Below are 23,817 nucleotides of genomic sequence, written 5' to 3'. Positions count from 1 at the left end.
ATGCCGTGGATAAACCTTGAAAACACTATAACTGTTGAATGTTTGAGATTACGACAAGACAGGGAGAGGGGGAGCGTGCCCTATAAACTCCTTGTAAGACTTAAAGCTGGCTTCTGATGATGAAACTGCAAACTATTCTTCACTGAAATTTTATTTTAATTAATTGCACTCCTGACACCTGGTCTTCATTTTTCACTACTGGTCTTGGGTCGTCTACTGTTTACCCCCAACAGCCCCATAATCACATCCAATGGAGCAATATCAGACTCATATTCTAACTAGAATTGAGTGATGACGTCAGGCAAATAGATTGGTTGATTAAAAAGCAAATTCCAACTGTGCAAAAATAAAACTGGTTCCTTTGTGTAAAGATGTAAGGAAGCTGTTAAGTGGCTCATCAGTAAAAACATGAAGATCTGTTGCCTTGTGGTTTACACACTTAAAATAATGTAAACAAGTATTAGCTTGAATATACAAAAATGTTATGAATTTACTTGTATATCTCTAATGAAATGAACAAATCTCTATAATTTTTTAAAACATGCATTCCAATAACAAAAAGAGTACATTTTCATCTAAATTATTAGGAAGTAAACAAACAAAAACAATCAATCAAACAAAAAAAAAAACCTTTTTCTGTTCTTAAGTTGGTTAAACAGGAATTGGACATCGTTGCGGACTCAGAAACCACCCGAACCGATTACCTTTCGATTAAAAAACGAATCGTTGAGACAGATTTGCAAACAGGTTTAATCGATTCAATAAAAAGATCCGATTCAAAATAACGAATCGTTCACGACTCGGACTTGGCTATTGAAAAAGGCAGACCAACAAATTCCATTCGAACACGCGTGATGCACAAACAGACTGTTTAAGTAGGCTTTTAAAACACAAACAAACAGATTAATTGGAGAAGGACAGCGCTTTTCAGATCCAAGATATGGACTTCTCTGACTTTATTTTATTTAACGCGTAACTTACAGCTAAATCCCCCTTGGCGCATATTATATTATATATATATATATATATATATATATATATATATATATATATATATATATATATATATATATATATATATATATATATATATATATATATATATAACATAAACACATACATTTGAAGTGTAAATAAGACATAGGGCCGCAGCAGTTCGCAACACACTCCTCGACAACAGCAACCAAACAGCCCCTACTCTAAACAAAGACGTGTAAAACAACCATTAAACAACGACGTAGCGATTTTATCTGCGTAGTAACTAAATGTCTGTCATATAATACTAACATAAAATGTGAAATCCGTAGCGTAGGATGTTACCGCAAGCTAGTGTAAAAAACAAAGCTACTTACTCTAGGTGAACAGAAGCAGACTTCCCCAGTGCACGTTCCCAATCCGTTTCGTTTTCCTCTTTTATCATAAATATAAACACTATTTACTCATTTTCGCTGGCTTTAAAAGACTATTCACATCGGCATGCATAATCTCCATCGACACCGACTCTGTACGGGTTGATGTGTTCATGCTTAAGCGCCTGAAATCCCACAGAAAGGGAACTAGCAGTGTGTTGTTGTGTATGGGATGAATCAAAGAGATGGGAAAAAATCTGTCAGCCACAATCCGTGTGTGAGAGGGAACAAAGAGCCACACGGCCGCCCAGTGGAACGAGAGCGGAATTACACCCGCTGGGTCCAAACAGCAGGGAAATGTTTGAAAAAATTAGTAGGAATTATAATTATGTATTTCTAAAGAAGAATGTGCATAAAATAGAAATAACTAAATTTACATTAAAATTAATACAATTAAGTTATATTTCTTTAATGTTTTATTTACATTTAGCTAATTATGTGTTATGCATACTTTAGAAATACGATTTTGTAAATGTAATAAATAAATAAATAAATATACATTTTAAGTACAACTGTTTAAGTGTAAACAAACTATATGTTTTAATTGTACTTAGGAATTCAGTTTTCAAATGTATATCATTTACAGTCAATATGCATAAGTTTATCTAGGCTACTTATATTGTATAAAAGTGTTGTATTTACAAATAAGTGATTATCTGCTTTGCAATTCTTTAAAAACATTACAGACATTAAAATATAGAGCCTTCAGTGACCTTGGGCTATTATTAAATATTTCTCTATGATCCTTAGTATGACATACATTTTGGTAAATTGTTTAATTAAAATTATGTTACAGAAATTATAGCAGTACAAAATCCTTTACTATTGATTTTGATCATCTGCAATGCATTTTATAAACTGGAACCTGTATTACAGATTTTGCAAACCTAGGGCCTATTGCACAAAACTAGGATAAGGGATTATCTATCTGCTAATATACAGTTATCTTTCGTAATTGTTCTTGGTGTGAGTGTGCCTTCACGGTATGTTTACACGACAGTGGTGTACTGAATTTTGCATATGATGAAAAGATATCCTGGCATATTCTCTTAACCTAGTTTTGTGCAATATGCCCCTATAATCATCACGATCATCATTATTATTGCTCATGACATCCACAAATATTGTGTGCCAGCTCTAAATGGGAATGAGTTTAGTATTGATGGATGAATGCATTTAAATCCATATAACCATAACCAAAGCTATACAGCACAGCTCACAAAGCTGATTTTATTGACCAAAAATACAATAAAAGTAATCTTGCAAAAATCTATTTCTATTATAATATATAACATGTCATTTCTTCCTGAGATGCATTACCCGTCTTCAATGTCACATAATCCTTCAGAAATTATTCTAATATCCCCATTTTATGCTTAAAGAAACATTTCTTATCAATGCTAAAAGTGGTTCATTCATCATTCATTTGAAATATATTTTTGTAACAGTAATTTATTTACTGTCACTTTTAATCAGTTTGAAGTGTTCTTTCTGAATAGTGTACTGATCCCAAATTTATTAAATATTTACTGAAAGATGCTCAGTTTGACAATGTTCAGCTCAGATTATACCTAACAAGTGATGTAAATACACGTTTCTTTTTGCTTGCCGTTTACTATTAAATCAATTGGCAACAGCAAAAGCTTTCAGAGACTGAGGCAAATCATACTTGACAGTTTTCTTTTATTTAGACAACCCAAATAAAAGGCACATAAAACATTGCGCAATGTGTTTACATAATTATTCTTGACATACATTTAAAAAAAAACAATACGTAGGAATGTTTTTTTTTTAACCTTTCTGCTAACCAAAAAAGCCTAGTCTTCATATATATATATACAAAATTACCAATGTTAATGTTCTAATACAAAAAGTCTTATAAAAGGTTATTTTACTTGTGTTTTTCCTTGCATGTGTCTATCATAACTACCACGTTCTCTGAGCTAAATGTTTTTGTACAAAGATATACATTCATTGGCCTTCACATGGGTTTGCCAATTTAAAATAAAAAAAGGACATGAAAGGACTGGACTAATTTTAAACTCTCCAATCCAAAACCGAACACAAAGCCTTTTCTCATTTCCCTCCATTAATGTTCTTTAAAAGATACTGATGCATAAGGAGTAACTTCATTAGCAATACTTTATAGGATATTTAAAAAAAATAACAGGATTCATAACTCCTCAAACATGGCAACTTGATATTTCATATGCAAAATAGATTCTAAATCTCCACACACATTTGGTAAACAGTTAAACTGCAGTTGGCCGCCCAGTTGTTTCTATCGAGAAGACTGATGTGTTTCACGGTGGCTTTTTCAGACATGCAGTTCAGGCACGGAAGTGACGCCATTGTGGAAGGACAGACATTTAATCACGAGCACAATTAAAAACTCTTTCGTTGTTGTTGTTGTTGTTGTTGTTGTTGTTGTAGTGTTTTCAGTCACATTCCAGTTCTCGACACTCATCCGCCTCTACTAAAGGCAACATTTAAAAACAAACAGAACGCGAAAGGAAATAGGCCTTTGAGTGATTTTAGCTTTCACATGCCTACATATAAGTCCATGTAATACTAACAGAAGACCACACGTTTTGCTACCAGGCTCAACGCTGGTTGGGAAACACTGGGGGTGCGAGTTACTACGAACTAAACCTTTTTTTTCCGGCAATTTACGCCCAGACGGTGGTAGCTATGACATCATCAGTTAAAAGTACGATCACATTCAGCTGGTTTTACTTTGTTTGAGACTCATTCACATTACACAAGCGCACGCAAGCCCAGTTTAGAGGGCGACACGTGACAACATACCTTGCATCAGTTTCCCCATATCATAACACAAAATGGGCACAACAGCTGTCCGGCTGGGTCAACAGGAGGACTGAGAAAGGCATATTGCTTTTATATATCCCACAGAGAGAGGAAAATCAAAGAGAAGCTAGTTTGGGGATAATTGCGATGTCCGATTCTGTTATTTTGAACAGGGTTACTTCCGAACAAGATGACAAACCCTGAAAATTTGAAGGCAGTTTTGGTTTTCACTGTGACTGGGGTAAACAAACAAGCAACAGAGGTTCACTTAATGCTCCTGTGATGGACGATCACGTCAACAGCTGACGAGTTTTTGGCGCCTCGACCTCTGAGGTGCGTCTCAGTTTTGGCCAATAAAGGGAACACAACAAGTGTGATAATTGCTAAGAAAATTAGGTCTGGAAGAAAGCGTTAGGCGTGATTCTGTACACCACAGGAGCAGAGTAAGTTGGGACACCCTCAGCATATATTTCCTGAGCAAAAGGTCCTAAGGAAAAAACAGCCCTCGTCCTTCAGAAAGGAAGAGCAGAGACGTCACGGTTACAAAACTAAATGCTCTTAAGATAAGAATCAGGATAAAAATGGACCTTTCAGTGTTGAAGTCGGCCACTTGGTGACCAGGCATCTATATGAACACTCAAAATATTTGATCTAAAGTAATACTGCCGTCAGAATAGCCGCTAAAGAGATATGTGTTCAGTGCAAGAGTTCATCAGATTGTTACTGTAAATGTTCAACCCCACTAAGCAGAAGAATATCCCAGCTACTGAAACAGAACGTAATTATTCTACAATCAGGAATGACCAACTCCAAAGATTACCTATAAAGAACAATAATAATAATTTTAATAATTATAATAAAAATAAAACACAGCTACAGATTAAAAGGCTTACAATGAAAGGAGGCCTTTTAAAACCTTATTCTAAATCTTAGCTTTCCTCATTTGTAGAGTATTGTCTCAAATAAAAAACCCTCTCATCTTCCATTAACGGAAGCCACTGTCCCTTTTGTTGTACGCAACTCATTAAAATGCATAAAACTATGAAATACTGATAAGCAAGCTAACGTAACAAAAATAAAATCCTCACAGTTAATATTTGCCAAAGTCCTTAAACCGTTAACACTAACAATGAAGCGGCGACGTGCTACGCTTCAAACAGCCGACTGGCAAGGATTCTCTGGCACTAGAAAAGTGAAAAATCACCAAACATACAGCATGTCAGTCTTCCACTCCATGCAATAACTATTTTTTTCTGTCCGTCACTAAACTCTAGACAATCTGGATCTGCTCGTCTCCCAGCCCAGCGAAGGAGACGCAAAGTGCCAGCTAACTTCCTGCATGGATTTCCTTGCCGCCGCGGACTGTCGTTTTCCTATATTCGCCGTTCCTCCGGGCTCTTTTTTCCCTCACAGCTGGAGAGGAAGACTAAAACGGGAGACGAGAGGTTTACGAGGAGAGGCCGGGTGGGACGTTCGGTTCTACCATGGAGGGGAGGAAGGCAGGACCTGCGAGAGGAAAGACATGCTTTCCATTGGCCTCATGGCGATGTTGAGTGGACCGGTGATGTTCATGGACATGGGCGAGGTGATGGCGACTGGATGGGCGATGTTCATGGGCGCCGTGGCTGGGATGTTGACAGAGGCGATGTTGACGGGACCGGTGATGGTGACCGGGTGCTGAAGGCTGACGGGGGAGGTGATGTTGACCGTGTTGGTGGTGATGTTCATCTGGGCGGCGATGGTGACGGGGTTGCTTGCGGTGCCGCGGTTCATAGCCGTAGTGTTGGATGCGGTCGAAGCAGTGACTGACGTGACTGAGGCAGAGTTGCACACGTTGTTAGAGTCTGGGCAGAAAAGCGGGAAAGGAGTGAATAAAACTTTGGAATGATTTCAGTATGAGCAAGACAGGAAATACAAGGGTTCATCAATAAGGATGGCCCAGGGTCAGTATGAGAGCGTTTCAGGCTAGTTGATGTACACTATCAATGAATGTCAATTGACATTCATTGATAGTGTACATCAACTTTTATGCCTTCCAAATATAAACAATCTTGATTTATCACCAAATTTGATCAAGCTGGCTAACATGACATTGTCAAAAATTACTTATGAAAGTGTCAGTAAGATCTGCTAACCAATTCCATCCAGTTTGTTGTAATTCCATCAGGCAATATTGATAGAGCAATAAGGAGAAGAACAAGGAGATTTAAAAATTCATATACTTATACCAACTGCTGCTTCTATGTTAAAATCACCTGCAATATTGAGTAATATGCTGCTACTTGAATTGATGGTCAGTGGAACCCTCTCTCATCCATTCCTTATCTTTGTATAATTTAAGCTTTTCTTCTTCTTCTTCTTCTTATTAAATGAATGTCTATGTGTGTGACAGCATAAATGTGATGTGTGGCTTCTGTGCAAACTAAATTTCCTAACAGATGAATAAACTGAACTGAATCCATCCATTCCAACAAACATTTTCCGCAAGTGTTATTTTTTTTTCCCTTTCCAAAAAGAATTTACAACAAACCTTTTTTGTAAAAAAAAAAAAGCATAACATTATATGATAAATATGAAGACTGTTTATTGTAAATCAAAAAATAAATTTTTAAAGAGAAACTTTTCTAATGAAAAATGTTCACATGGTCTTTAAAAATTAAAAAGTTAACATTTTCTTTGTAAAGAAAAAAAGTGTTTTTTTTCTCCTCTAAAAATGTACCATGAAAAATTTATATTGAAGAAATATAATACTGAATATATATGAAAAAATAAATACTTACCGTTGAGCCCTGAATGTCTTATTTTGATTCACCCCTACATATCTAACATTCAAAGTAGACAGTTGACTTTTGTGGACTTTAAAAGACCAAGTTGGGGGGAAAAAAAGAGCACGTAAATATAATAAAAAAGTGAACATAAAGAACCATTCTATTTTTTAATGGCCACATCAAATCACACATTGTGGCAAACAGGAAGCACTAATGTATGTGGGAAGATCAAGAGACACCAGTGGCACCTCTCTCTGAATGTGAAAATCATCCCAGAGGACATTTGAAAATTTGTGTAGAATTGGCATACCTTTGTTACAAGGGGATGTGAAGCCGGCCTGTCCGTGGGTCTTGAGGTGGCTGGTGATGTAGGCGGCACTCAGCATCTTCCCGCAGATGTTGCAGGTAACCTTGCCTTCGTGCCGTATCATGTGTGAACGTAGACGGTCTTTGGTGGCAAAGGCGGACGTGCAGGCCTGCAGTGGTTGAAAGACAAATCAGTGTGGAAGGAGTGTGATAACTCACAGGAAGTCTTGGCATGCAGGAGTCAAAAGTTGTTGTTTTTTTTAGTAAAAATGTAACATTTTATGACAATTGTAAATATTTCTAGTAAATATAAAAATATAAAGTTAAAGAAAAATGTTTAAAAATAAGTAAAGAAAAATATTGTGGATCTTTTGTGAAAATGTAACCTTTTATGACAAATATAATATTTTGTAAATATAAAATGTTTCTAAAGAAAATGGTTTAGAAATGAATTTGGGATATTTGACAATGAAACATTATAAACAAATATTATTTCTAGTAAATATTTTTGAAAAAAATTCTCATTGCAAAGAAGAAATTGTGGATTTTTGTAAAAATCTAACATTACGAAAAAAATATACCGTACATATTTCTAGTAAATATAAAAATACACTTAAAGAAATAAAAATTGTGGATCTTCTGTAAAATGTATCCTTTTATAAATATATATAAATATTATATCTAGTAAATATAAAAATACACTTAAAGAAATAAAAAAATTGTGGATCTTGTGTAAAATGTATCCTTTTATAAATAAATATTATATCTAGTAAATATAAAAATACATTGTTAAATGTTTCTAAAGATTTTTAAAAAATGCGTTCTTTGTAAAAAGTTTGGGATATTTTTTGAAAAATACAAATATTTTTTCTAGTAAATATCAAAAATACACTTTTAAATGTTTCTGAAGATTTTTTTAAATTTTCTTTTTAAAAAGTGTGGGATATTTTGTGAAAACAACATTTTATTAAAAAATAAATGCATATTTATAGTAAATATATAAAAAAATAATTAAATGTTTAAATGTTGTTAAAAAATATTCTTTGTAAAAAATGTGGGATTTTTTTGTGAAAAATACAAATATTATTTCTAGTAAATATAAAAATACATTGTTAAATGTTTCTAAACATTAAAAAAATAACCTTGTAAAAAGTGTGGGACATTTTTGTGAAAGGGTAACATTTTATTAATATATATAGTAAATATAAAATAAATTGTTAAATAAAGTTTCTACAGATTTTTTTAATATTCTTTGTAAAACAATGTGGGATATTTTGTGAAAATTCAAATATTATTTCTAGTAAATATAAAATTAATTAAATGCAAATGATTACATTTTCTTTGTAAAGAAAAAAAAAAACAGTTGTAGACTTTAAGCATTTTTTTTCTTTTTTTACATTTTATGAAAAATATAAATATTAATGTGTAGTCATACCGTTACTTGGCATTTAAAGGGTCGTTCTGTGGAGTGTACATGCTTGACATGACAACTAAGATGATCCGGCCTATTGGAGAGGAAGTTACATACAATAAAAACAACTTCAAAAGTACATGCAAGACATATTAAACAATTTTTTTCATAAGAGCCAAAATTAAATAACGTTGTTGTTAAAGGGATACTTCACTGCCTTTTCATATTAAACTATGTTATTCCCTTAATTTAAACGAGTTGATACATCCCTCTCTCGTCTCAGTGCGTGCTCTTAATCTCTTTTACACGCAGTGACGATCTGATAGCATTTAGCTTAGCTCCCTAAGCCCAGTTCATTCACTATGGAACCAAACAGAGATCAAGTTAGAAGTACCAAACACCTCCACGTTTCCCCTATTTAAATACAGTTACACGAGTAGTTGAACGATCAAGTATGGTGACAAAATAAAACGTGGCGCGTTTCTAATTGGATTAAAAAGGAGAACTATAATGTATGGCGGAATAGCACTTCTGAGAGTACTTCGGCTCGGCGCAGTAAAAAGTCACGGCCGAAACATCTTCCCTCACATCTCCCTATTGACAGAAATGAGAGAGTGAGGGGGAGGTGTGAGGAAAGAGGTTTCAGCCGGGACTTTTTACTGCGCCGAGCCGAAGTACTCTCAGAAGTGCTAATCCGCCATACATTGTAGTTCTCCTTTTTAATCCGATTAGAAACCAGTCACCATACTTGATCGTTCAACTATTCGTGTAACTGTATTTAAATAGGGAAAAGATGGAGGTGTTTGGTAATTCTAACTTGATCTCTGTTTGGTATTATAGTGAATGAACTGGGCTTAGTGGGCTATGCTAAATGCTATCAGAATGTCACTGCACGTCAGAGCGATTAAGAGCACGCACTGAGACGAGAGAGGGATGTATCAACTCGTTTTAGTTAAGGGAATAACATAGTTTAATATGAAAAAGCGGTGAAGTAACCCTTTAAATCAATGGTGAATTGCTGAACCTACCGAGAGAAGCCTTTCCCACAAACGGAGCAGATATACGGCTTGTGCACGCCGCCGTCGTGCGAGCGCACGTGGTATGTCATGCGGTCCTTCCTCTTGAAGCGCTGGTGACAGATGGGGCATTCGAAGGGCTTCTCGTCTGAATGCGAGAGCTTGTGGCGGTTGAGGTGGTACACGTCACGGAAGGCCTTGCCACACATCTCGCAGCCGTGATTCTTTTTCACCGGTTTGGGGGGTTTTTTGGGCACGGCCGGCTGCTGCTGAGGCAGGATCGACATGATGCCTGCGGCCGTGGATGCGGAGGTGGTGGCAGTGGTGAGGATGCCCGCCATCGTGGAGACGTAGGAGGGGTTGCCGTTGTTGTCGCGGGGCACAGTGGAGATGAGAGGCACCATGGTGGGCGCTGTGGTCGTCTTCTTGGGCCGTGACACCATCTTAATGCCCGTGTGACAGGACTCGTGCCGCCGGAGGTGGTAGCTGTCCCGAAAGGCCTTGTTACAGTAGCCGCATATGAAGGGAGTCTTCGACTTGGGTTCCTTCTTTATAACCACTGGACCACCGCCGCCGCCACCTCCTCCCACTCCGCCCATGTTGTCTTTGAGGAGGTCAGCCGCACTGACTGGGGGCTTCTGGTCAAGCGGGATGGGAAGAATAGGCTTTTGATCCAGCGGCTCAGAGTTGAGCAGAGGCAGAAGGCTGTTCTGCGAGACCTGATGCTGGTGGTGGAGGGCTTCATTGGCCTGCTGAAATAGAGGAAGAAAATACTTTTAAAATGTTGAACATTTCACAGAAGCTTTTAGACACGAAACAAAACCAAAAACCATCACTACTTTAATATAAACCATCACTATCAAGATTTTTTCATGTTCTCATCTTTTGCTCACCAAGGCTGAATTTATTCAAATAAACAAAAAAAAAAATGTAACAAGGTGAAATTATTGTTTTCTATATCCCTGTAATGACAAAGCTGAATTGTCAGCATTACTCCAGTCTTTGTCACATGATCCTTCAGAAATTCTAATACGCTGATTTTAAATATTCCTTCTTATTATCAATGTTAAAAGCTGTTGCACTGCTTAATATAGGAAGAAGCCTTTTGAAACATTAAAAACTATTGTTTTTTGAACTTGGTATATTTTTTGAATAATAAGTGATATTAATAAATACAAAAATTCTCCTGTAATAAAACCTGACTGTATCATTTGATTTGAACACTATGCAAACTGGCTGTGTGAATCGACTGGCTGTGATATGGGCCAGTGTTGCTATTGGCCAGTATGAGGTAAACACGACCTCAGCTGAGAGACAGTGCTAAATGTTTAGCAAAAATAGAAACTGACTCATTTCCAGGGCATCTGTGCAACTTGGAAAACATGAGAAGCCCTGACTGGGACCTAGCAGGGGGACGAATCAGCTGATCAGCAAAGTGCAGGATGACTAATGAGATATTGGAGAGAGTAAGAAAGCAAATGAGAAGGAAGGAACTATCATTTATTCAGATGTAAGAGAACAAGCTGAAAACAGTCCATAAAAAGCAACTAACTACGAAAACAGACTTGGGCATCATATCAGACTTCAATGCTTTTGCAAAAGAAATAGTCTGCAAACATAAACCTACTGCATGTAAAATGATCTGAGTCTGTAATGAAAGCAGTTCCTCATGTGACTGGCCTCAAGCTCAGGACGTTCTGCTAAACTTACATATAGACAACAACGACTGCAGGATACACACAGTGAGATTACATGGTTAGCAGAGCAAGTTAGAAGGCAGAATGTTCACATGATGGCTCTTTTCCATACAATATAAAAGGGTGGAACATATGGACATAAGGCACTGTAAAAGTATCCAATGTACTTCAAATGCAGTTCTCTAATCTAATTTGCATATTCAAACATGGAAAAATCGAGATATTTTTATGTTAATGGCACTAATCATTCTTGGTTTATGCATGTTTAAATAGTGCAAATGATATTTGAGTGCTGAGGGCAAAACAATATTTATGACAAACAGCCATTATACAGGTCCTTCTAAAATAATTAGCATATTGTGATAAAGTTCATTATTTTCCATAATGTAATGCTAAAAATTAAACTTTCACATATTTTAGATTCATTGCACTCCAACTGAAATATTTCAGGTCTTTTATTGTTTTAATACTGATGATTTTGGCATACAGCTCATGAAAACCCAAAATTCTCAAAAGATTAGCATATCATGAAAAGGTTCTCTAAACGAGCTATTAACCTAATCATCTGAATCAACTAATTAACTCTAAACACCTGCAAAAGGTTCCTGAGGGTTTAAAAACTCCCAGCCTGGTTCATTACTCAAAACCGCAATCATGGGTAAGACTGCCGACCCGAGAAGGAGAAGGAAATGCCAAAATGCCTGAAGTCCAGTGTCAAGTACCCACAGTCAGTGATGGTCTGGGGTGCCATGTCAGCTGCTGGTGTTGGTCCACTGTGTTTTATCAAGGGCAGGGTCAATGCAGCTAGCTATCAGGAGATTTTGGAGCACTTCATGCTTCCATCTGCTGAAAAGCTTTATGGAGATGAAGATTTGTTTTTTCAGCACGACCTGGGACCTGCTCACAGTGCCAAAACCACTGATAAATGGTTTACTGACCATGGTATTACTGTGCTCAATTGGCCTGCCAACTCTCCTGACCTGAAACCCATAGAGAATCTGTGGGATATTGTGAAGAGAATGTTGAGAGACGCAAGACCCAACACTCTGGATGAGTTTAAGGCCGCTATCCAAGCATCCTGGGCCTCCACAGCACCTCAGCAGTGCCACAGGCTGATCGCCTTCATGCCACGCCGCATTGAAGCAGTAATTTCTACAAAAGGATTCCGGACTAAGTATTGAGTGCATAACTGAACATAATTATTTGAAGGTTGACTTTTTTTGTATTAAAAACACTTTTCTTTTATTGGTCGGATGAGATATGCGAATTTTTTTTAGATTTTTTGGGGTTTTCATGAGCTGTATGCCAAAATCATCAGTATTAAAACAATAAAAGACCTGAAATATTTCAGTTAGTGTGCAATGAATCTAAAATATATGAAAGTTTAATTTTTATCATTACATTATGTAAAATAATGAACTTTATCACAATATGCTAATTTTGAGAAGGACCTGTATACCTTTCAAAAAAACATGGAATATAGGGCAATTTATTGTTGCTAAACTACGGGACGTGCTTGATATTAAACAGTGTTTTTAAAAGCGTATTAAGCTGTGAAAGAGAGTGCTACTGTGCGCAACACACATAAGCAAAATATTCTATGGGATTCAGATACCTAAACGGTCAAATACCCTACACAGAAATTTGTTGAAATGCGGTTTTGGTAATGTCTTAAAATGACAGCAGCCCAATAAATCTGCTGCAGTTATTATTGTTAAACAACAAAAGATAAAAATCACTTTGACTGTTGAATCAATAACTTTTGTAGTTTTAATAAGGGTTAGTTTATATTTAATGTATATTTAATGTTTAATTTAATTTAGAATTGATTTAATTTCCATTGTAAGCTATTATTATCTGAATATAACTGTTAGTACATCTTTCGGACAAACCTAAAGCACGCTTTATTTCATTTGTATTTTTGTTTATTGTATTGCTGACTGTTTGCTTGCCATCCATGACTTTTACTTGCATTAATTTACCTAGTATTCGTTTTTTTTTGCTGAAGTATTGATTAATTGTGAAATTTCACTGACATTTAAAATAATGACTCATCTCATGAAACAAGACTGATCAAATCACCCACCTATAATCATGTTAAATAAGCATGATTTCAATATTGAGCAAAAGAATCATGATTATGATTTTTGCCATAAGCGACCAGCCCTAGGTAAAGGAACATAAAACCACAACAGAACATTATTATGAGTTAAAGAAAGAACAACGAACTGGATTAGTTATTTTTTATACATAAATGCCTGAATAAGCAAAAACAAGAAAATCTGACACGATCAAAACAAACAAACTGGTATAAATCACAATAAAGCACATTGCAATATAAATAATACTCTCAATAAAAATAGTAAAAAATAAATAAATAAAAATACATTTTGTGTCTACTTACAAAAAAATAAATGAGTGGAGGTCACAGAGCATAATTTGCTCATAAGGTGTGTGGGCGTTGGTTGCTGAGGGGGGGCAACCCTGATCACTGGGCCTAAAACAAGAGCAGCTGAAAGACTACACGACTATTAGCCTCCCCGTTCTGCAGCTGCCTGCATTGTCCCATTGGTCACGGCATCCAGTTGATGGGTGGGGGCGGCCCTTCATGAACACAATTGTGCCTCTGAGGAAATATAATAAAGTCTACAGTAACGAGAGACCTGCAGACTGGACATGCCGCCTCTGACGACGGTGGCTGGGGAAACGCTATAAATGTTAAAGCTTACAGGATTACATATCCTAAAAGTATGAAAGAACATACGTGTTTTGGTCTGCATTTTTAGTAAAAGCCCCATAGGAGGTCTTTATGAGCTTGATTAGGCGACCTCACTCTACAACATGTGCAATTAAACGGGACACAGCTGCTTTGAGGTCTGAATAATTTGAACACTGTTATCCCAGCATTATTTGGTATGGATGGTACTTTTTGTGACATTGTGTCTGTGAGTCTATTTGTATATGGACCCATTCAAGCAGCAATACATTTTCACACCGTGACAGCAACCTGCTCTTCACGCTGCTCGGATGATTTTGATACAAATTCGCATTGAAGGCTAAGGTCACACCAATAGAAATAATATGGAGGTTGAGCAGTGCACATAAGAACACTGTAGGCACTTTGAAACACAGGCCTAAATGTGACAAGCATGGCTTAAAGGTAAAATTAAACCTGAAGCTGCATTTAAAAAGTGGCACTTTTGTCAGTCTATTTTTAAAGGACGGTATTGGTATATAGGTTAATTCGCATTGTGACAATGTCTGTAGACACTCTGATCTGCAGCACAAACTAACCGTGATCTGCGAAGATGCCAGATGCACAGATAAATCTCTGATTAAGCCTATTACAGGCGTAGTTGGAGAAATAGAAAAAGAAATTGCTTAATAACAAAGATAAAATTAAACATCTGTGGTATCAAAACCACATCTCCTCGTGTAACTTGTCGAAAAACAAGACCAAGAGTGAGCAGAACGCCTTTACTCCAGAGACAGAACCCAGTGAATCAAATTCTTGTTTGCTGCAGACGGATTAAGAGATGCCTGTTGGGAGCCGGACAATGCCTTGCTCATGAATAACCTCAGACGCCTGCAGAACAATGAGGAGTGACGCGCTAGACCGTCGTCTCATTAGATGCCTCATCACATGGATGGAATCAAGCAGAACAAATTAAGCACTTTTTAGGCTTGTAAACCAAATCACTGACCTCTCAGTTTTAAAAATTATTCAAGTTTGTATTACAGAGTTTCAAGACACTTGAAAAGAACTTTGAGCAGGCTTTTGAGAAACAAACATGTTGTTTATCTCCTTAATGGTCAGCGAGCTCTGGTTTTTACTGACAATATCCGGATCAGCTAAGGTTAAGCTTACACAAAGTCAAATATGGATTATGATTGGTGCACGTAAGATCTTGGGAGCATGGAGTATGGTGAGCAGGTTGAAGAAACTCCTGAGAACAGTAGACAAACATGCATAATGTAATCAAGACGACATTTTTTGATGGTGTATAACAATCAATCTATTAGGGATAGAACACTACCAATTTGCCAATAAGTCACGATAAAAATTCAAGACGGTTAATTTTAGAGTTTCATAATTATCATTAAAAATGTATTTGATTATAGCATTTGTAAATATGTAGCATTCAGCAACAGTCTCATGCAGGCGCTTTTGGGTAAAAACACAAGGCAGAATGCATGTATGAATTAATTACAATATATCTCTAACAGGGGAAGCGACTAGCCTGGCTCCTCCCTCCTATTGTGCTTCCGCTCAATTTTCCTTTTCCTTCAGTACTCCGTCTAGGTTTGCGTTATAGTCGCTGGTTTTCTCTGGCCAAATTTTAATCTGTCCAATCAGTGCACAGAGGGAGTGGCTGAGAACGATGACTTTGCTGTTGTGCGCTAGTTTGAGTTGTAGTTCAGTAACGTGGTGGAGAAAGATGCGAGCGAAGCCGTTCGGTCCGTTGTGGCAACGCTGCCGAATATCCAGAAAATAAAGCCGGAGCAAGGACAGTCTTTGCTGAGTTTTGTTGGTGGCCAGGATGTTGCGGCCCCTACTCCCCATGGGGTTCGGGAAAAGTTTGATTTTCGAGCTCGGTCCGCTAGTGGTGAAAGAGTTGGCTAAGGTGAACAACACTGATAGTTGCTGGAACTACGCATGACATACGTCATGACCAAAACGTTAGAGACTTCAACGAATTTTAAACTTTAACAGAGTCTGCCTTCAAGGAAGTAAATACTTGTCAATGGAGAGTGGCCAGACTCTCTGTACAAATTAAATGTACGAGAGTCTGGTAGGACCAGACTAGGAACCGTCTGTCTTCAGAAAAGTTTTGATGGCATTTGCTTTTTAGCTCCCCTCCGTGTTATGCCTAATAAAGCGCAGCGCTTCTTTGTTTACGGAGGTTACCTGGGAAACAGCTTTATTTCTGTAGTTCCATAAGTGCCACCTACTGTCAGAGAGTGGATTAACATTTTCAATCAGCCTGTCTGTCGTTTTTTTTTTATAAGACCAAATTCAATAAAACTTCAATAAAACTGTTTGGATATAGATTTAATAAAAATGAATACTTATAATTTATCATTTTGATTCATCCTTTTCATAAAAAAAAATGTAAAGGGTGAAATAAGAGGTTTTACCTTTTTATAATTTTTTATCAAAACTTTTCATTTTTGTTTATTTAAAAACTGGCCATCATTGTTAATGCTATTATTTTTATGTTTATGCAGACAAAAATTGCATAGTGCTGCTAATTGTATTTGTTTATGTTGGTTTTCAACATAAAACTTGGCAAAATGATTATAGTGTGAATCAGTACTTTTTGACCATTTCTAGCACATGATAATATTAATAACCATGATCGTTTTGGTCACTATAATCGTCGTATTACATTTTCATATCGTTTCAAATCTCTAGAATCTATTCTCAAAGAAAATGCTAAATCTGATGTTTAAGCTGATTGCAATAAAATTAATTCACTACATGTCTAGTTAAAAATAAGATGATGATAAAGCACACAAGATGCAGCAGGCCTTCCTATAGTTATAATTTTTTGGAACAGTTTCTGTTCCAGAAAGAAATGCATTTTGGCAAACTTTTCTGGAACAAAGCCTATAGTCATAGAGTGCTTCAAATGCTTTCTCTCCCAAGGGAAAAGCCGAGACACTACTTCCTTATACCTCTAGAACAGAAAGTATACTCGACTAAGATGACATTTAAATACATGTCTTGACTATTTATAATAATTAGCTTGATCAATGTTTTTTGAACCAATATTTATACTTTAATTTAATTTGTTATTTAACATCGGCTCCAACAATAAATCACATCATGTATTGTATATCTAAAGAATAGCACACAGTGAATTTAACAGGAAACAGTTTTCACAGGTAAAGTCACATTCCTATTTCATGGATTGATTGTGAAGATCTGATGAACTCCGAGAGGTTTTTGAACCATCCATAGGGGCAGCAATTTAATTACCACTTTCAAGGCCCAGAAAGGTAGTAAAAACATTGTTAAAATAGTCCCTCACGTCGTGAGCAGCCTCGGCCAATGGTAAGCTGGCGTTCTGGCCTTGGTACTTGGAAGCGCTGGACTACTACATCAACAGCTTAGGACACTGACTGTAGAATAAAGTAATTATTTTTCTTTGTTTTTTTGCACACAAAAGTATTCCCGCTGCTTCATAAAAGTAAGGTTGTACCACTGGAGTAAATTGGACAATTTTAATGATGTCTTTCCTACCTTTCTGGGCCTTGAAAGTGGTAATTAAAAAGCTGTCCATGGAGGGGTGAGAGAGCCCTCAGATTTCATCAAAAATATCTTAACTTGTGTTCCAAAGATGAATGAAGGAATAACAGTTTTGGAATGACATGAGGGTGAGTAATTAATGACAATTTTCATTTTTGGGTGAACTAACCCTTTAATCTTAACAACAGTTAGACAGGCCAAAACAATGAGAAAACAAATCTGCAATTAAACAACAACAACAACAAAATTTAGATTCTACTAAAAAATACTGCTATTGATAATATTAAATCGAAAATGTAGCATGATTATTACCACGAAAAAGCAGAAATAAAACATTTTATAAAATGTATTTTGCATATTAATGATGTAAACCAGCAGTGTTGATATTGTTAAAAAAAATGATATTGGCTGATCCATGCATTTGCATTATTCATTCAGCAAACGACTTAAAAATGAAAAACATCACAGTAATTTTTCATAAAAAAAGAGGAGTTGCATGCGGTCAACAACAGCCACAAACTAAGTGTTCTAATTTCACCATAAACATGCACAGATTCCTCATACATCAGCATTTCCATCACACTTACATAAAGCATGCATTCCATTGTAACATCACTGCATGCATAACTACAAAGCATAGTTTAAAAGGAATACCAAAGTCAAAATTTAAGGTGTTTTAAAACTTACAGAAAAAGACTGTGATATATCAACCTAGTCCTTGACAGAATTTCACAGTATTTTAAAATAAGTGATACAGTATTCTGTCCATCGTGTGCACGTTCTGTTCGATTATGATGTCTAGGTGGGCAGGTCAGAAGGTTTTGAAACACAGCCATTTATCCCCATGCTCCCTCCAATAAAAGTAACCAAGGGAGCTGCGTTGACAACAAATAAAAATAAAGAAAAGGAAAAGCGGTATAACATGGAGATCGCTAGGGGAAGAAAAACGAAGTATTAAAACACTGTGCCAAAAAATGCACATAAACACCGTATTCCACTACACACCACGCAGACATGGACGTTGTCTGGCCAAAACATCCAAATTGTGTCACAAAATCAATGAGTACCCAAAACTAAGGCATAAGCTGCCAGCGTAAAAGTGTTTAACTTAAGATAAAAAGGACAAAAAGAACATAAAAAGAGCGTGAAATGGAAAGGAAGAAGAGGTGGAAAAGAGGTAAAGAAATCCCTTGTATGTCTCCCTCATAGTTCACAGCTGGAAGTCTGGGGGAGATGCAGCATTAGCGGCTAATGTAAGCTAGCTTAGCTACCATTGTTTTTACTGACATAAAATCCCGCTTTTAAAGCTCAAATCTCCGCGCTTCGCGCTGTTTTTAAGAGTCCCGATCGATTTTCTATTTTTCCCGCGTGGTTGAGATTTATTTCAAACGGCTGGCTTACCTGAAATAAAAATGAACTCCAGCTCGGCTCCATTGCAACACTTAAAAAAATCTGCAGGAAACCTACAAGAAATCTACAACAAAGCAGCTAAACATGGCAGCTGCTACAACTTCCTGTAACCCCGAGGGCCAAACCATTTCATCTGATATACGCGCTGCTGCTGCTGCTGCTGAGATTCTGCCAGCTCACTCCATCACAGCACTGCACTCACAAACACTTTAGAGCAACGATACTTTTTATTTTTATTCAAAATATAGGCTATCAATAAACGACTTTTCACATGACAAAGAAAAGATTGATCACGATGTGGAAATTAATAATCATATAATACTAAAAGGAAAAGTAATAGTCCATTTTATGTGCTATATCCTAAACAACTAACTTAGAGTAAGCTTTAGGCTAAGAAAATACATTTACCAAAATGTATTTGAATTACATTTATTTAATGCTAATTATAAATACATTTACATATTTAGGCTACTTCAAATAATTGTACTTTTGGTAAAGGCTATACTTTGCTGAATTGTGACAACTAATTTTGACCATTAATGCACTAGTTATCCGGGAATAGTGCTAGGTTACTTTATTGTGCCAATATTGAATTATTGTAATAGGCTATATATTTTAAATATGAGTTTTACAACCTGAATTATGCATGATGAAGAAATGCATCCATCTATCTATGTATCTATGTATCTATGTATCTATGTATGTATCTATCTATCTATCTATCTATCTATCTATCTATCTATCTATCTATCTATCTATCTATCTATCTATCTATCTATCTATCTATCTATCTATCTATCTATCTATCTATCTATCTATCTGTCTGTCTGTCTGTCTGTCTGTCTGTCTGTCTGTCTGTCTGTCTGTCTGTCTGTCTGTCTGTCTGTGTGTGTGTGTGTGTGTGTGTGTGTCTGTCTGTCTGTATAGTTATATAACTATAAATATATAGTTAAACTAGACCTATATTGTAATATATAGTTTAAATATGATATGAAATTAAAGTTAATACAATTATAACCATACAAATATAGTAATACTCAACAAGTTACACAATACAGGAAATAGACATTATATTTTGGTTTGCATGCTTGAGAGAACCAAATGCTTAATATGTTATTAAGTAGTGAAGAGAGATGTTGAGGCTGTGCAAATTATGTTAGTGCAAGTCGATATTGTGACGGGGCAGATGGTGTGGTTGTGAAAGCATAAGGATGTGCAAAAAGTTCACAGAAAAGCTTAGTAATGTTTAAAAATTTGCTCCCATCCCCGCAGATGCAACTTTAACTTCAACTCATGGCAACTTTTTTCTTACCACTGACATGATTGAACAAGGCTCTTGAACATTATATTTTAAAGCATATTTATAATCTTAATTAAAATTCACAGTTTCAACTTTTCCAAGTTCATTATCTTTTTTTTTAACCCTTACGAAAGGAAAATATATTTACCAATATATTACTTGAAAAATATTATAATATATTGTAAATACATGGAATAATATATTGATGGTATTATACAATATATTATATATTCCTGTAATATTGCAAAATATACAAATGATTGCCGCTTTCATATATTGCAATATATTGGAGAACATAAATATTAAATCCTACATATATGAATATATTACCTAATGTGTTACATGTTATTTTCCAATATACTGCAATATATTTTTGTTTCATATGGGAAGACTGTTGTTTTTTTTTTTGACCCAAAGGGGGAAATGTTGTGTTGTGTGTTTACTTTACACTTAGGGAGCCAGTGTTAACCGAGTACAATTCAAAACGAAAAAGTGATCAGAGTGATGGGTCATTACGGATCATTTTCATATTATGGCATATGGGTTTAATTATTTTAACGTGCAGAAGAATATAGCTTTCACACGTTCAGAGCAGGTATAGGTCAAAATCTCTCATGAATTAACATTGTTTCCCCATTCCAGCAGGTTCTTTTGAACAATTAGTTTGAGTGTTCAGGGACATTCAGAAATGTTGCATCCCTTTGTGACATTGTACATTGGGATTCTTTGTCTGAATACAGTACAATGAGGGTTTTGGATGGATGCCTGTGGTCAGCCCATTTCCCCCAGCTCACACATTGAGGTCCTTTCCCAGTGACAAACAGCCCGTTTTCAAATGTAGCAATGAAATGGTATGTTTTGCGCAATTTGTCAAATTGCAATCAAAAAAAGACAAATTAACCAAAGGTAAGTGCCTTTTTTTAATGTATATTTTATGATATTCCTCAATGTATTGGTCATAATGTTGTTCAATTTCATCAAATGAGTGTCATTTTATGCATATTGACCTACCAAATAAAATAATGACTGCAAAGAGATAGATTAAAAGCATACATTTTACAACCTGAATAATGCATGATGAACAAAATATTGTTTTAATTAGCATATTTCTCTCTCTTAAGAAAAACTTAATATATTAGATGACTACATAACAATACATTTGCCTTTCCACCATTTCCTCTTTTTCTCCAGTTTAAAAAATGGGGGACTGGTCAATTCTGGGCCGCTTTCTAACAGAGGTTCAGAATCATTCGACGGTCATCGGTAAAATCTGGCTGACGGTGCTCCTGATCTTTCGCATACTGCTTGTGACCCTGGTGGGAGACGCCGTGTACAGCGACGAGCAGTCCAAGTTCACCTGCAATACACTGCAGCCGGGCTGCAACAACGTCTGCTATGACACTTTCGCCCCTGTCTCACACTTGCGCTTTTGGGTCTTCCAGATTGTGCTGGTCTCAACGCCCTCCATCTTCTACATCATCTATGTGCTGCACAAAATCACCAAAGACGAGAAGCTGGAGACGGAAAGGGTCCAGGCAGAGGCCAGGCACCCTGGGCGGCTGGAAGGGGAGAGTGTCAAACTGGCATATGGACCTCAGGGAGAAGAATGGGGTGGTCAGGATGAGGAAAGCGTGGAGCAAAGCCTACTGCATGATGATTTTGGTGAGGTCAGCAAGGATCCAACCACACTCTCCAGTCAGGTTCTCCTCATCTATATAGTTCATGTCCTAATCCGCTCCGTCTTGGAGATCACGTTTCTTGTCGGTCAGTACTACCTGTTCGGATTTGAGGTGCCTCATTTGTTCCGCTGTGAAACATACCCATGCCCAACACGGACCGATTGTTTTGTGTCTCGAGCCACGGAAAAGACCATCTTCCTTAATTTTATGTTTAGCATCAGCCTGGGTTGTTTCCTCTTGAACATTGTGGAGCTTCACTACCTCGGCTGGATCTACATTTTCCGCATGTTGTGTGCTGCCTGCTTCCTGTGCTGCAGGCCGGAGAGGGAGATGTATCCTCAACGCAACCCTTTGTTGCTACGCCTCAGACATTCAATGCGGAGCAGGCTGGTCCTGCAGTCGCCTACAACCACCCTGTCTCAGGAGAAGACGGGGGCAGCTTTGCTTTCACACGGCCCAGCCATCTCATTTCAGACCGACTCTACACTTGAGTGCACCTCAAAGAGAAATACAGAGGAGAGGGAACGCATGCGGCTGAAATTGGCCAATATGGCCAGATTTACTGGGAAAAAGTCCTGGTTGTAATGTGTACTGATGGTTTTTAATTTCTCTTGTTGTACATTTCATTCAGAGGCCTGTTTCATCTCTTTTGGTGGGCATATTAACAAGTTACAGCTTTTAAAATGCATGCGGTGGTGCTGCATCCCAGAAGAAGCAATGAAAGTGGACTTTAAGGCGCATTACATGCAGAAATCAGCAGAAAACAGAGCAGAAAGTGCTTAAACTTATATAATTTAACTATAAGTTCATAGAAGCAACATACAAGAGGGAGTGATCTAATCAGCCATTTTTTTGAAAAAAAGATGGCTGATATCAAAGGAAATAATTTTGGCCCGTTAATATGAAGACATTTTCTGCATTGATTTTTCCTCATTGTTTTCCTCGTATTTTGAATTATGCATTGCATTGAGATGTGCTTCAGGGTTGAAGGAAATGTCTGTAAGCTCAGCGGAAAAGACACTGGTCATTGTTAATGCACCCCCCCCCCCCACAGTAAATAATCCAGGCAGAAATCAGTGTGAAGCTCAACATGAGCCTGTAGGATGAACACAACAGGCCTGAAACCTTTCAGTGATGAACTGATGTACTCATGTCAGCTGAGCAGAGTTGTTGTTGCGTTGTAATGTTCTGTGCCATTTTATCTTCAATTGAAATGCTTTCAATGCTTGACCCAGGAAGTTACACCCTTTTAGAGCTATGATTATAAATCAAGATAAGCACTTTTCAAAAATGTTGAAATGTCATAAATGAATATTATATATTCAACGAAATGTCAGAATTTGATCATCTGATTATAAATGTATATTATATAATATCTACCTAATTGTATGAATACTTGACTGTTATTTCACTAATGAGATCCATGAAATAATGACCGTGATTTTTTGTTTTTGTTCTTTTTGACACATATGATGTAGTGTCATGCACAACAACTCTTGGTCCAGTGCTTTATCTGTGCATATAATATTTAGCACATGGTTGATCCGAGTGTTTATTTAGCTTTGTATGCAGTGCAAACGCTTCTGTATATGCCCAGCGCAGCGAGAGTGCAGAATTGCTTGATTACCCATGCAAATGAAGATCAATACAATCAGAAGGTTCTTCTATACTCAGAAAAAGTTACACATTTATGTATATACATTTTTATTTTTTTGAGAAATTGAAAAGTAAATATATTTTAAGCTGAACTTCTCTTAGAT

The 23,817-nt window shown here is 36.6% G+C and overlaps 3 protein-coding genes across 4 annotated transcripts in view; 1 reads left to right on the top strand and 2 right to left on the bottom strand.

Moving 5' to 3' along the window:
• cuedc1b (CUE domain containing 1b) overlaps positions 1-1,598 on the bottom strand; it is a 31,512-nt gene extending 29,914 nt beyond the window's left edge. The window contains exon 1 of one of the 2 annotated variants that reach the window (XM_067450465.1): positions 1,353-1,598. The gene's annotated coding sequence lies outside the window, so the exon portion shown is untranslated. The remainder of the gene's footprint in view (positions 1-1,352) is intronic. The other variant, XM_067450468.1, reaches the window with a different exon arrangement.
• Positions 1,599-3,075: 1,477 nt separating this feature from the next.
• On the bottom strand, positions 3,076-19,241 carry vezf1b (vascular endothelial zinc finger 1b). Its single transcript, XM_067450464.1, has 5 exons — positions 19,070-19,241; positions 9,731-10,470; positions 8,727-8,796; positions 7,296-7,461; positions 3,076-6,061 (listed from the first exon to the last, which is right to left on the bottom strand). Exons 1-5 carry the CDS (start codon positions 19,100-19,102, stop codon positions 5,697-5,699), a joined length of 1,374 nt encoding a protein of 457 aa, XP_067306565.1. The 5' UTR covers positions 19,103-19,241; the 3' UTR covers positions 3,076-5,696.
• Positions 19,242-21,577: 2,336 nt separating this feature from the next.
• Positions 21,578-23,033, top strand: LOC137085145 (gap junction delta-2 protein). The gene has a single exon (XM_067451701.1). The coding sequence runs from the start codon at positions 21,578-21,580 to the stop codon at positions 22,640-22,642; it is 1,065 nt and encodes a 354-aa protein (XP_067307802.1). The 3' UTR covers positions 22,643-23,033.
• Positions 23,034-23,817: the final 784 nt, after the last annotated feature.

Source organism: Pseudorasbora parva, chromosome 8 (assembly GCF_024679245.1).
Source record: "Pseudorasbora parva isolate DD20220531a chromosome 8, ASM2467924v1, whole genome shotgun sequence".
Classification (NCBI taxonomy): Eukaryota; Metazoa; Chordata; class Actinopteri; order Cypriniformes; family Gobionidae; genus Pseudorasbora; species Pseudorasbora parva.
The sequence above is the reverse complement of the archived record's forward strand: the minus strand, read 5'-3'. Positions and strand labels throughout refer to the sequence as shown.

Bases quoted from the DNA above. Each gene is read 5' to 3' on its own strand.
- vezf1b (XM_067450464.1), bottom strand. From the start codon at position 19,102: ATGGAGCCGAGCTGGAGTTCATTTTTATTTCAG. The intron at 10,471-19,069 runs GTAAGCCAGCCG...CCTCTATTTCAG, and splicing joins GGAGTTCATTTTTATTTCAG to CAGGCCAATGAAGCCCTCCA. The intron at 6,062-7,295 runs GTATGCCAATTC...TTTTCTGCCCAG, and splicing joins CACATCCCCTTGTAACAAAG to ACTCTAACAACGTGTGCAAC.
- LOC137085145 (XM_067451701.1), top strand. From the start codon at position 21,578: ATGGGGGACTGGTCAATTCTGGGCCGCTTTCTAACAGAGGTTCAGAAT.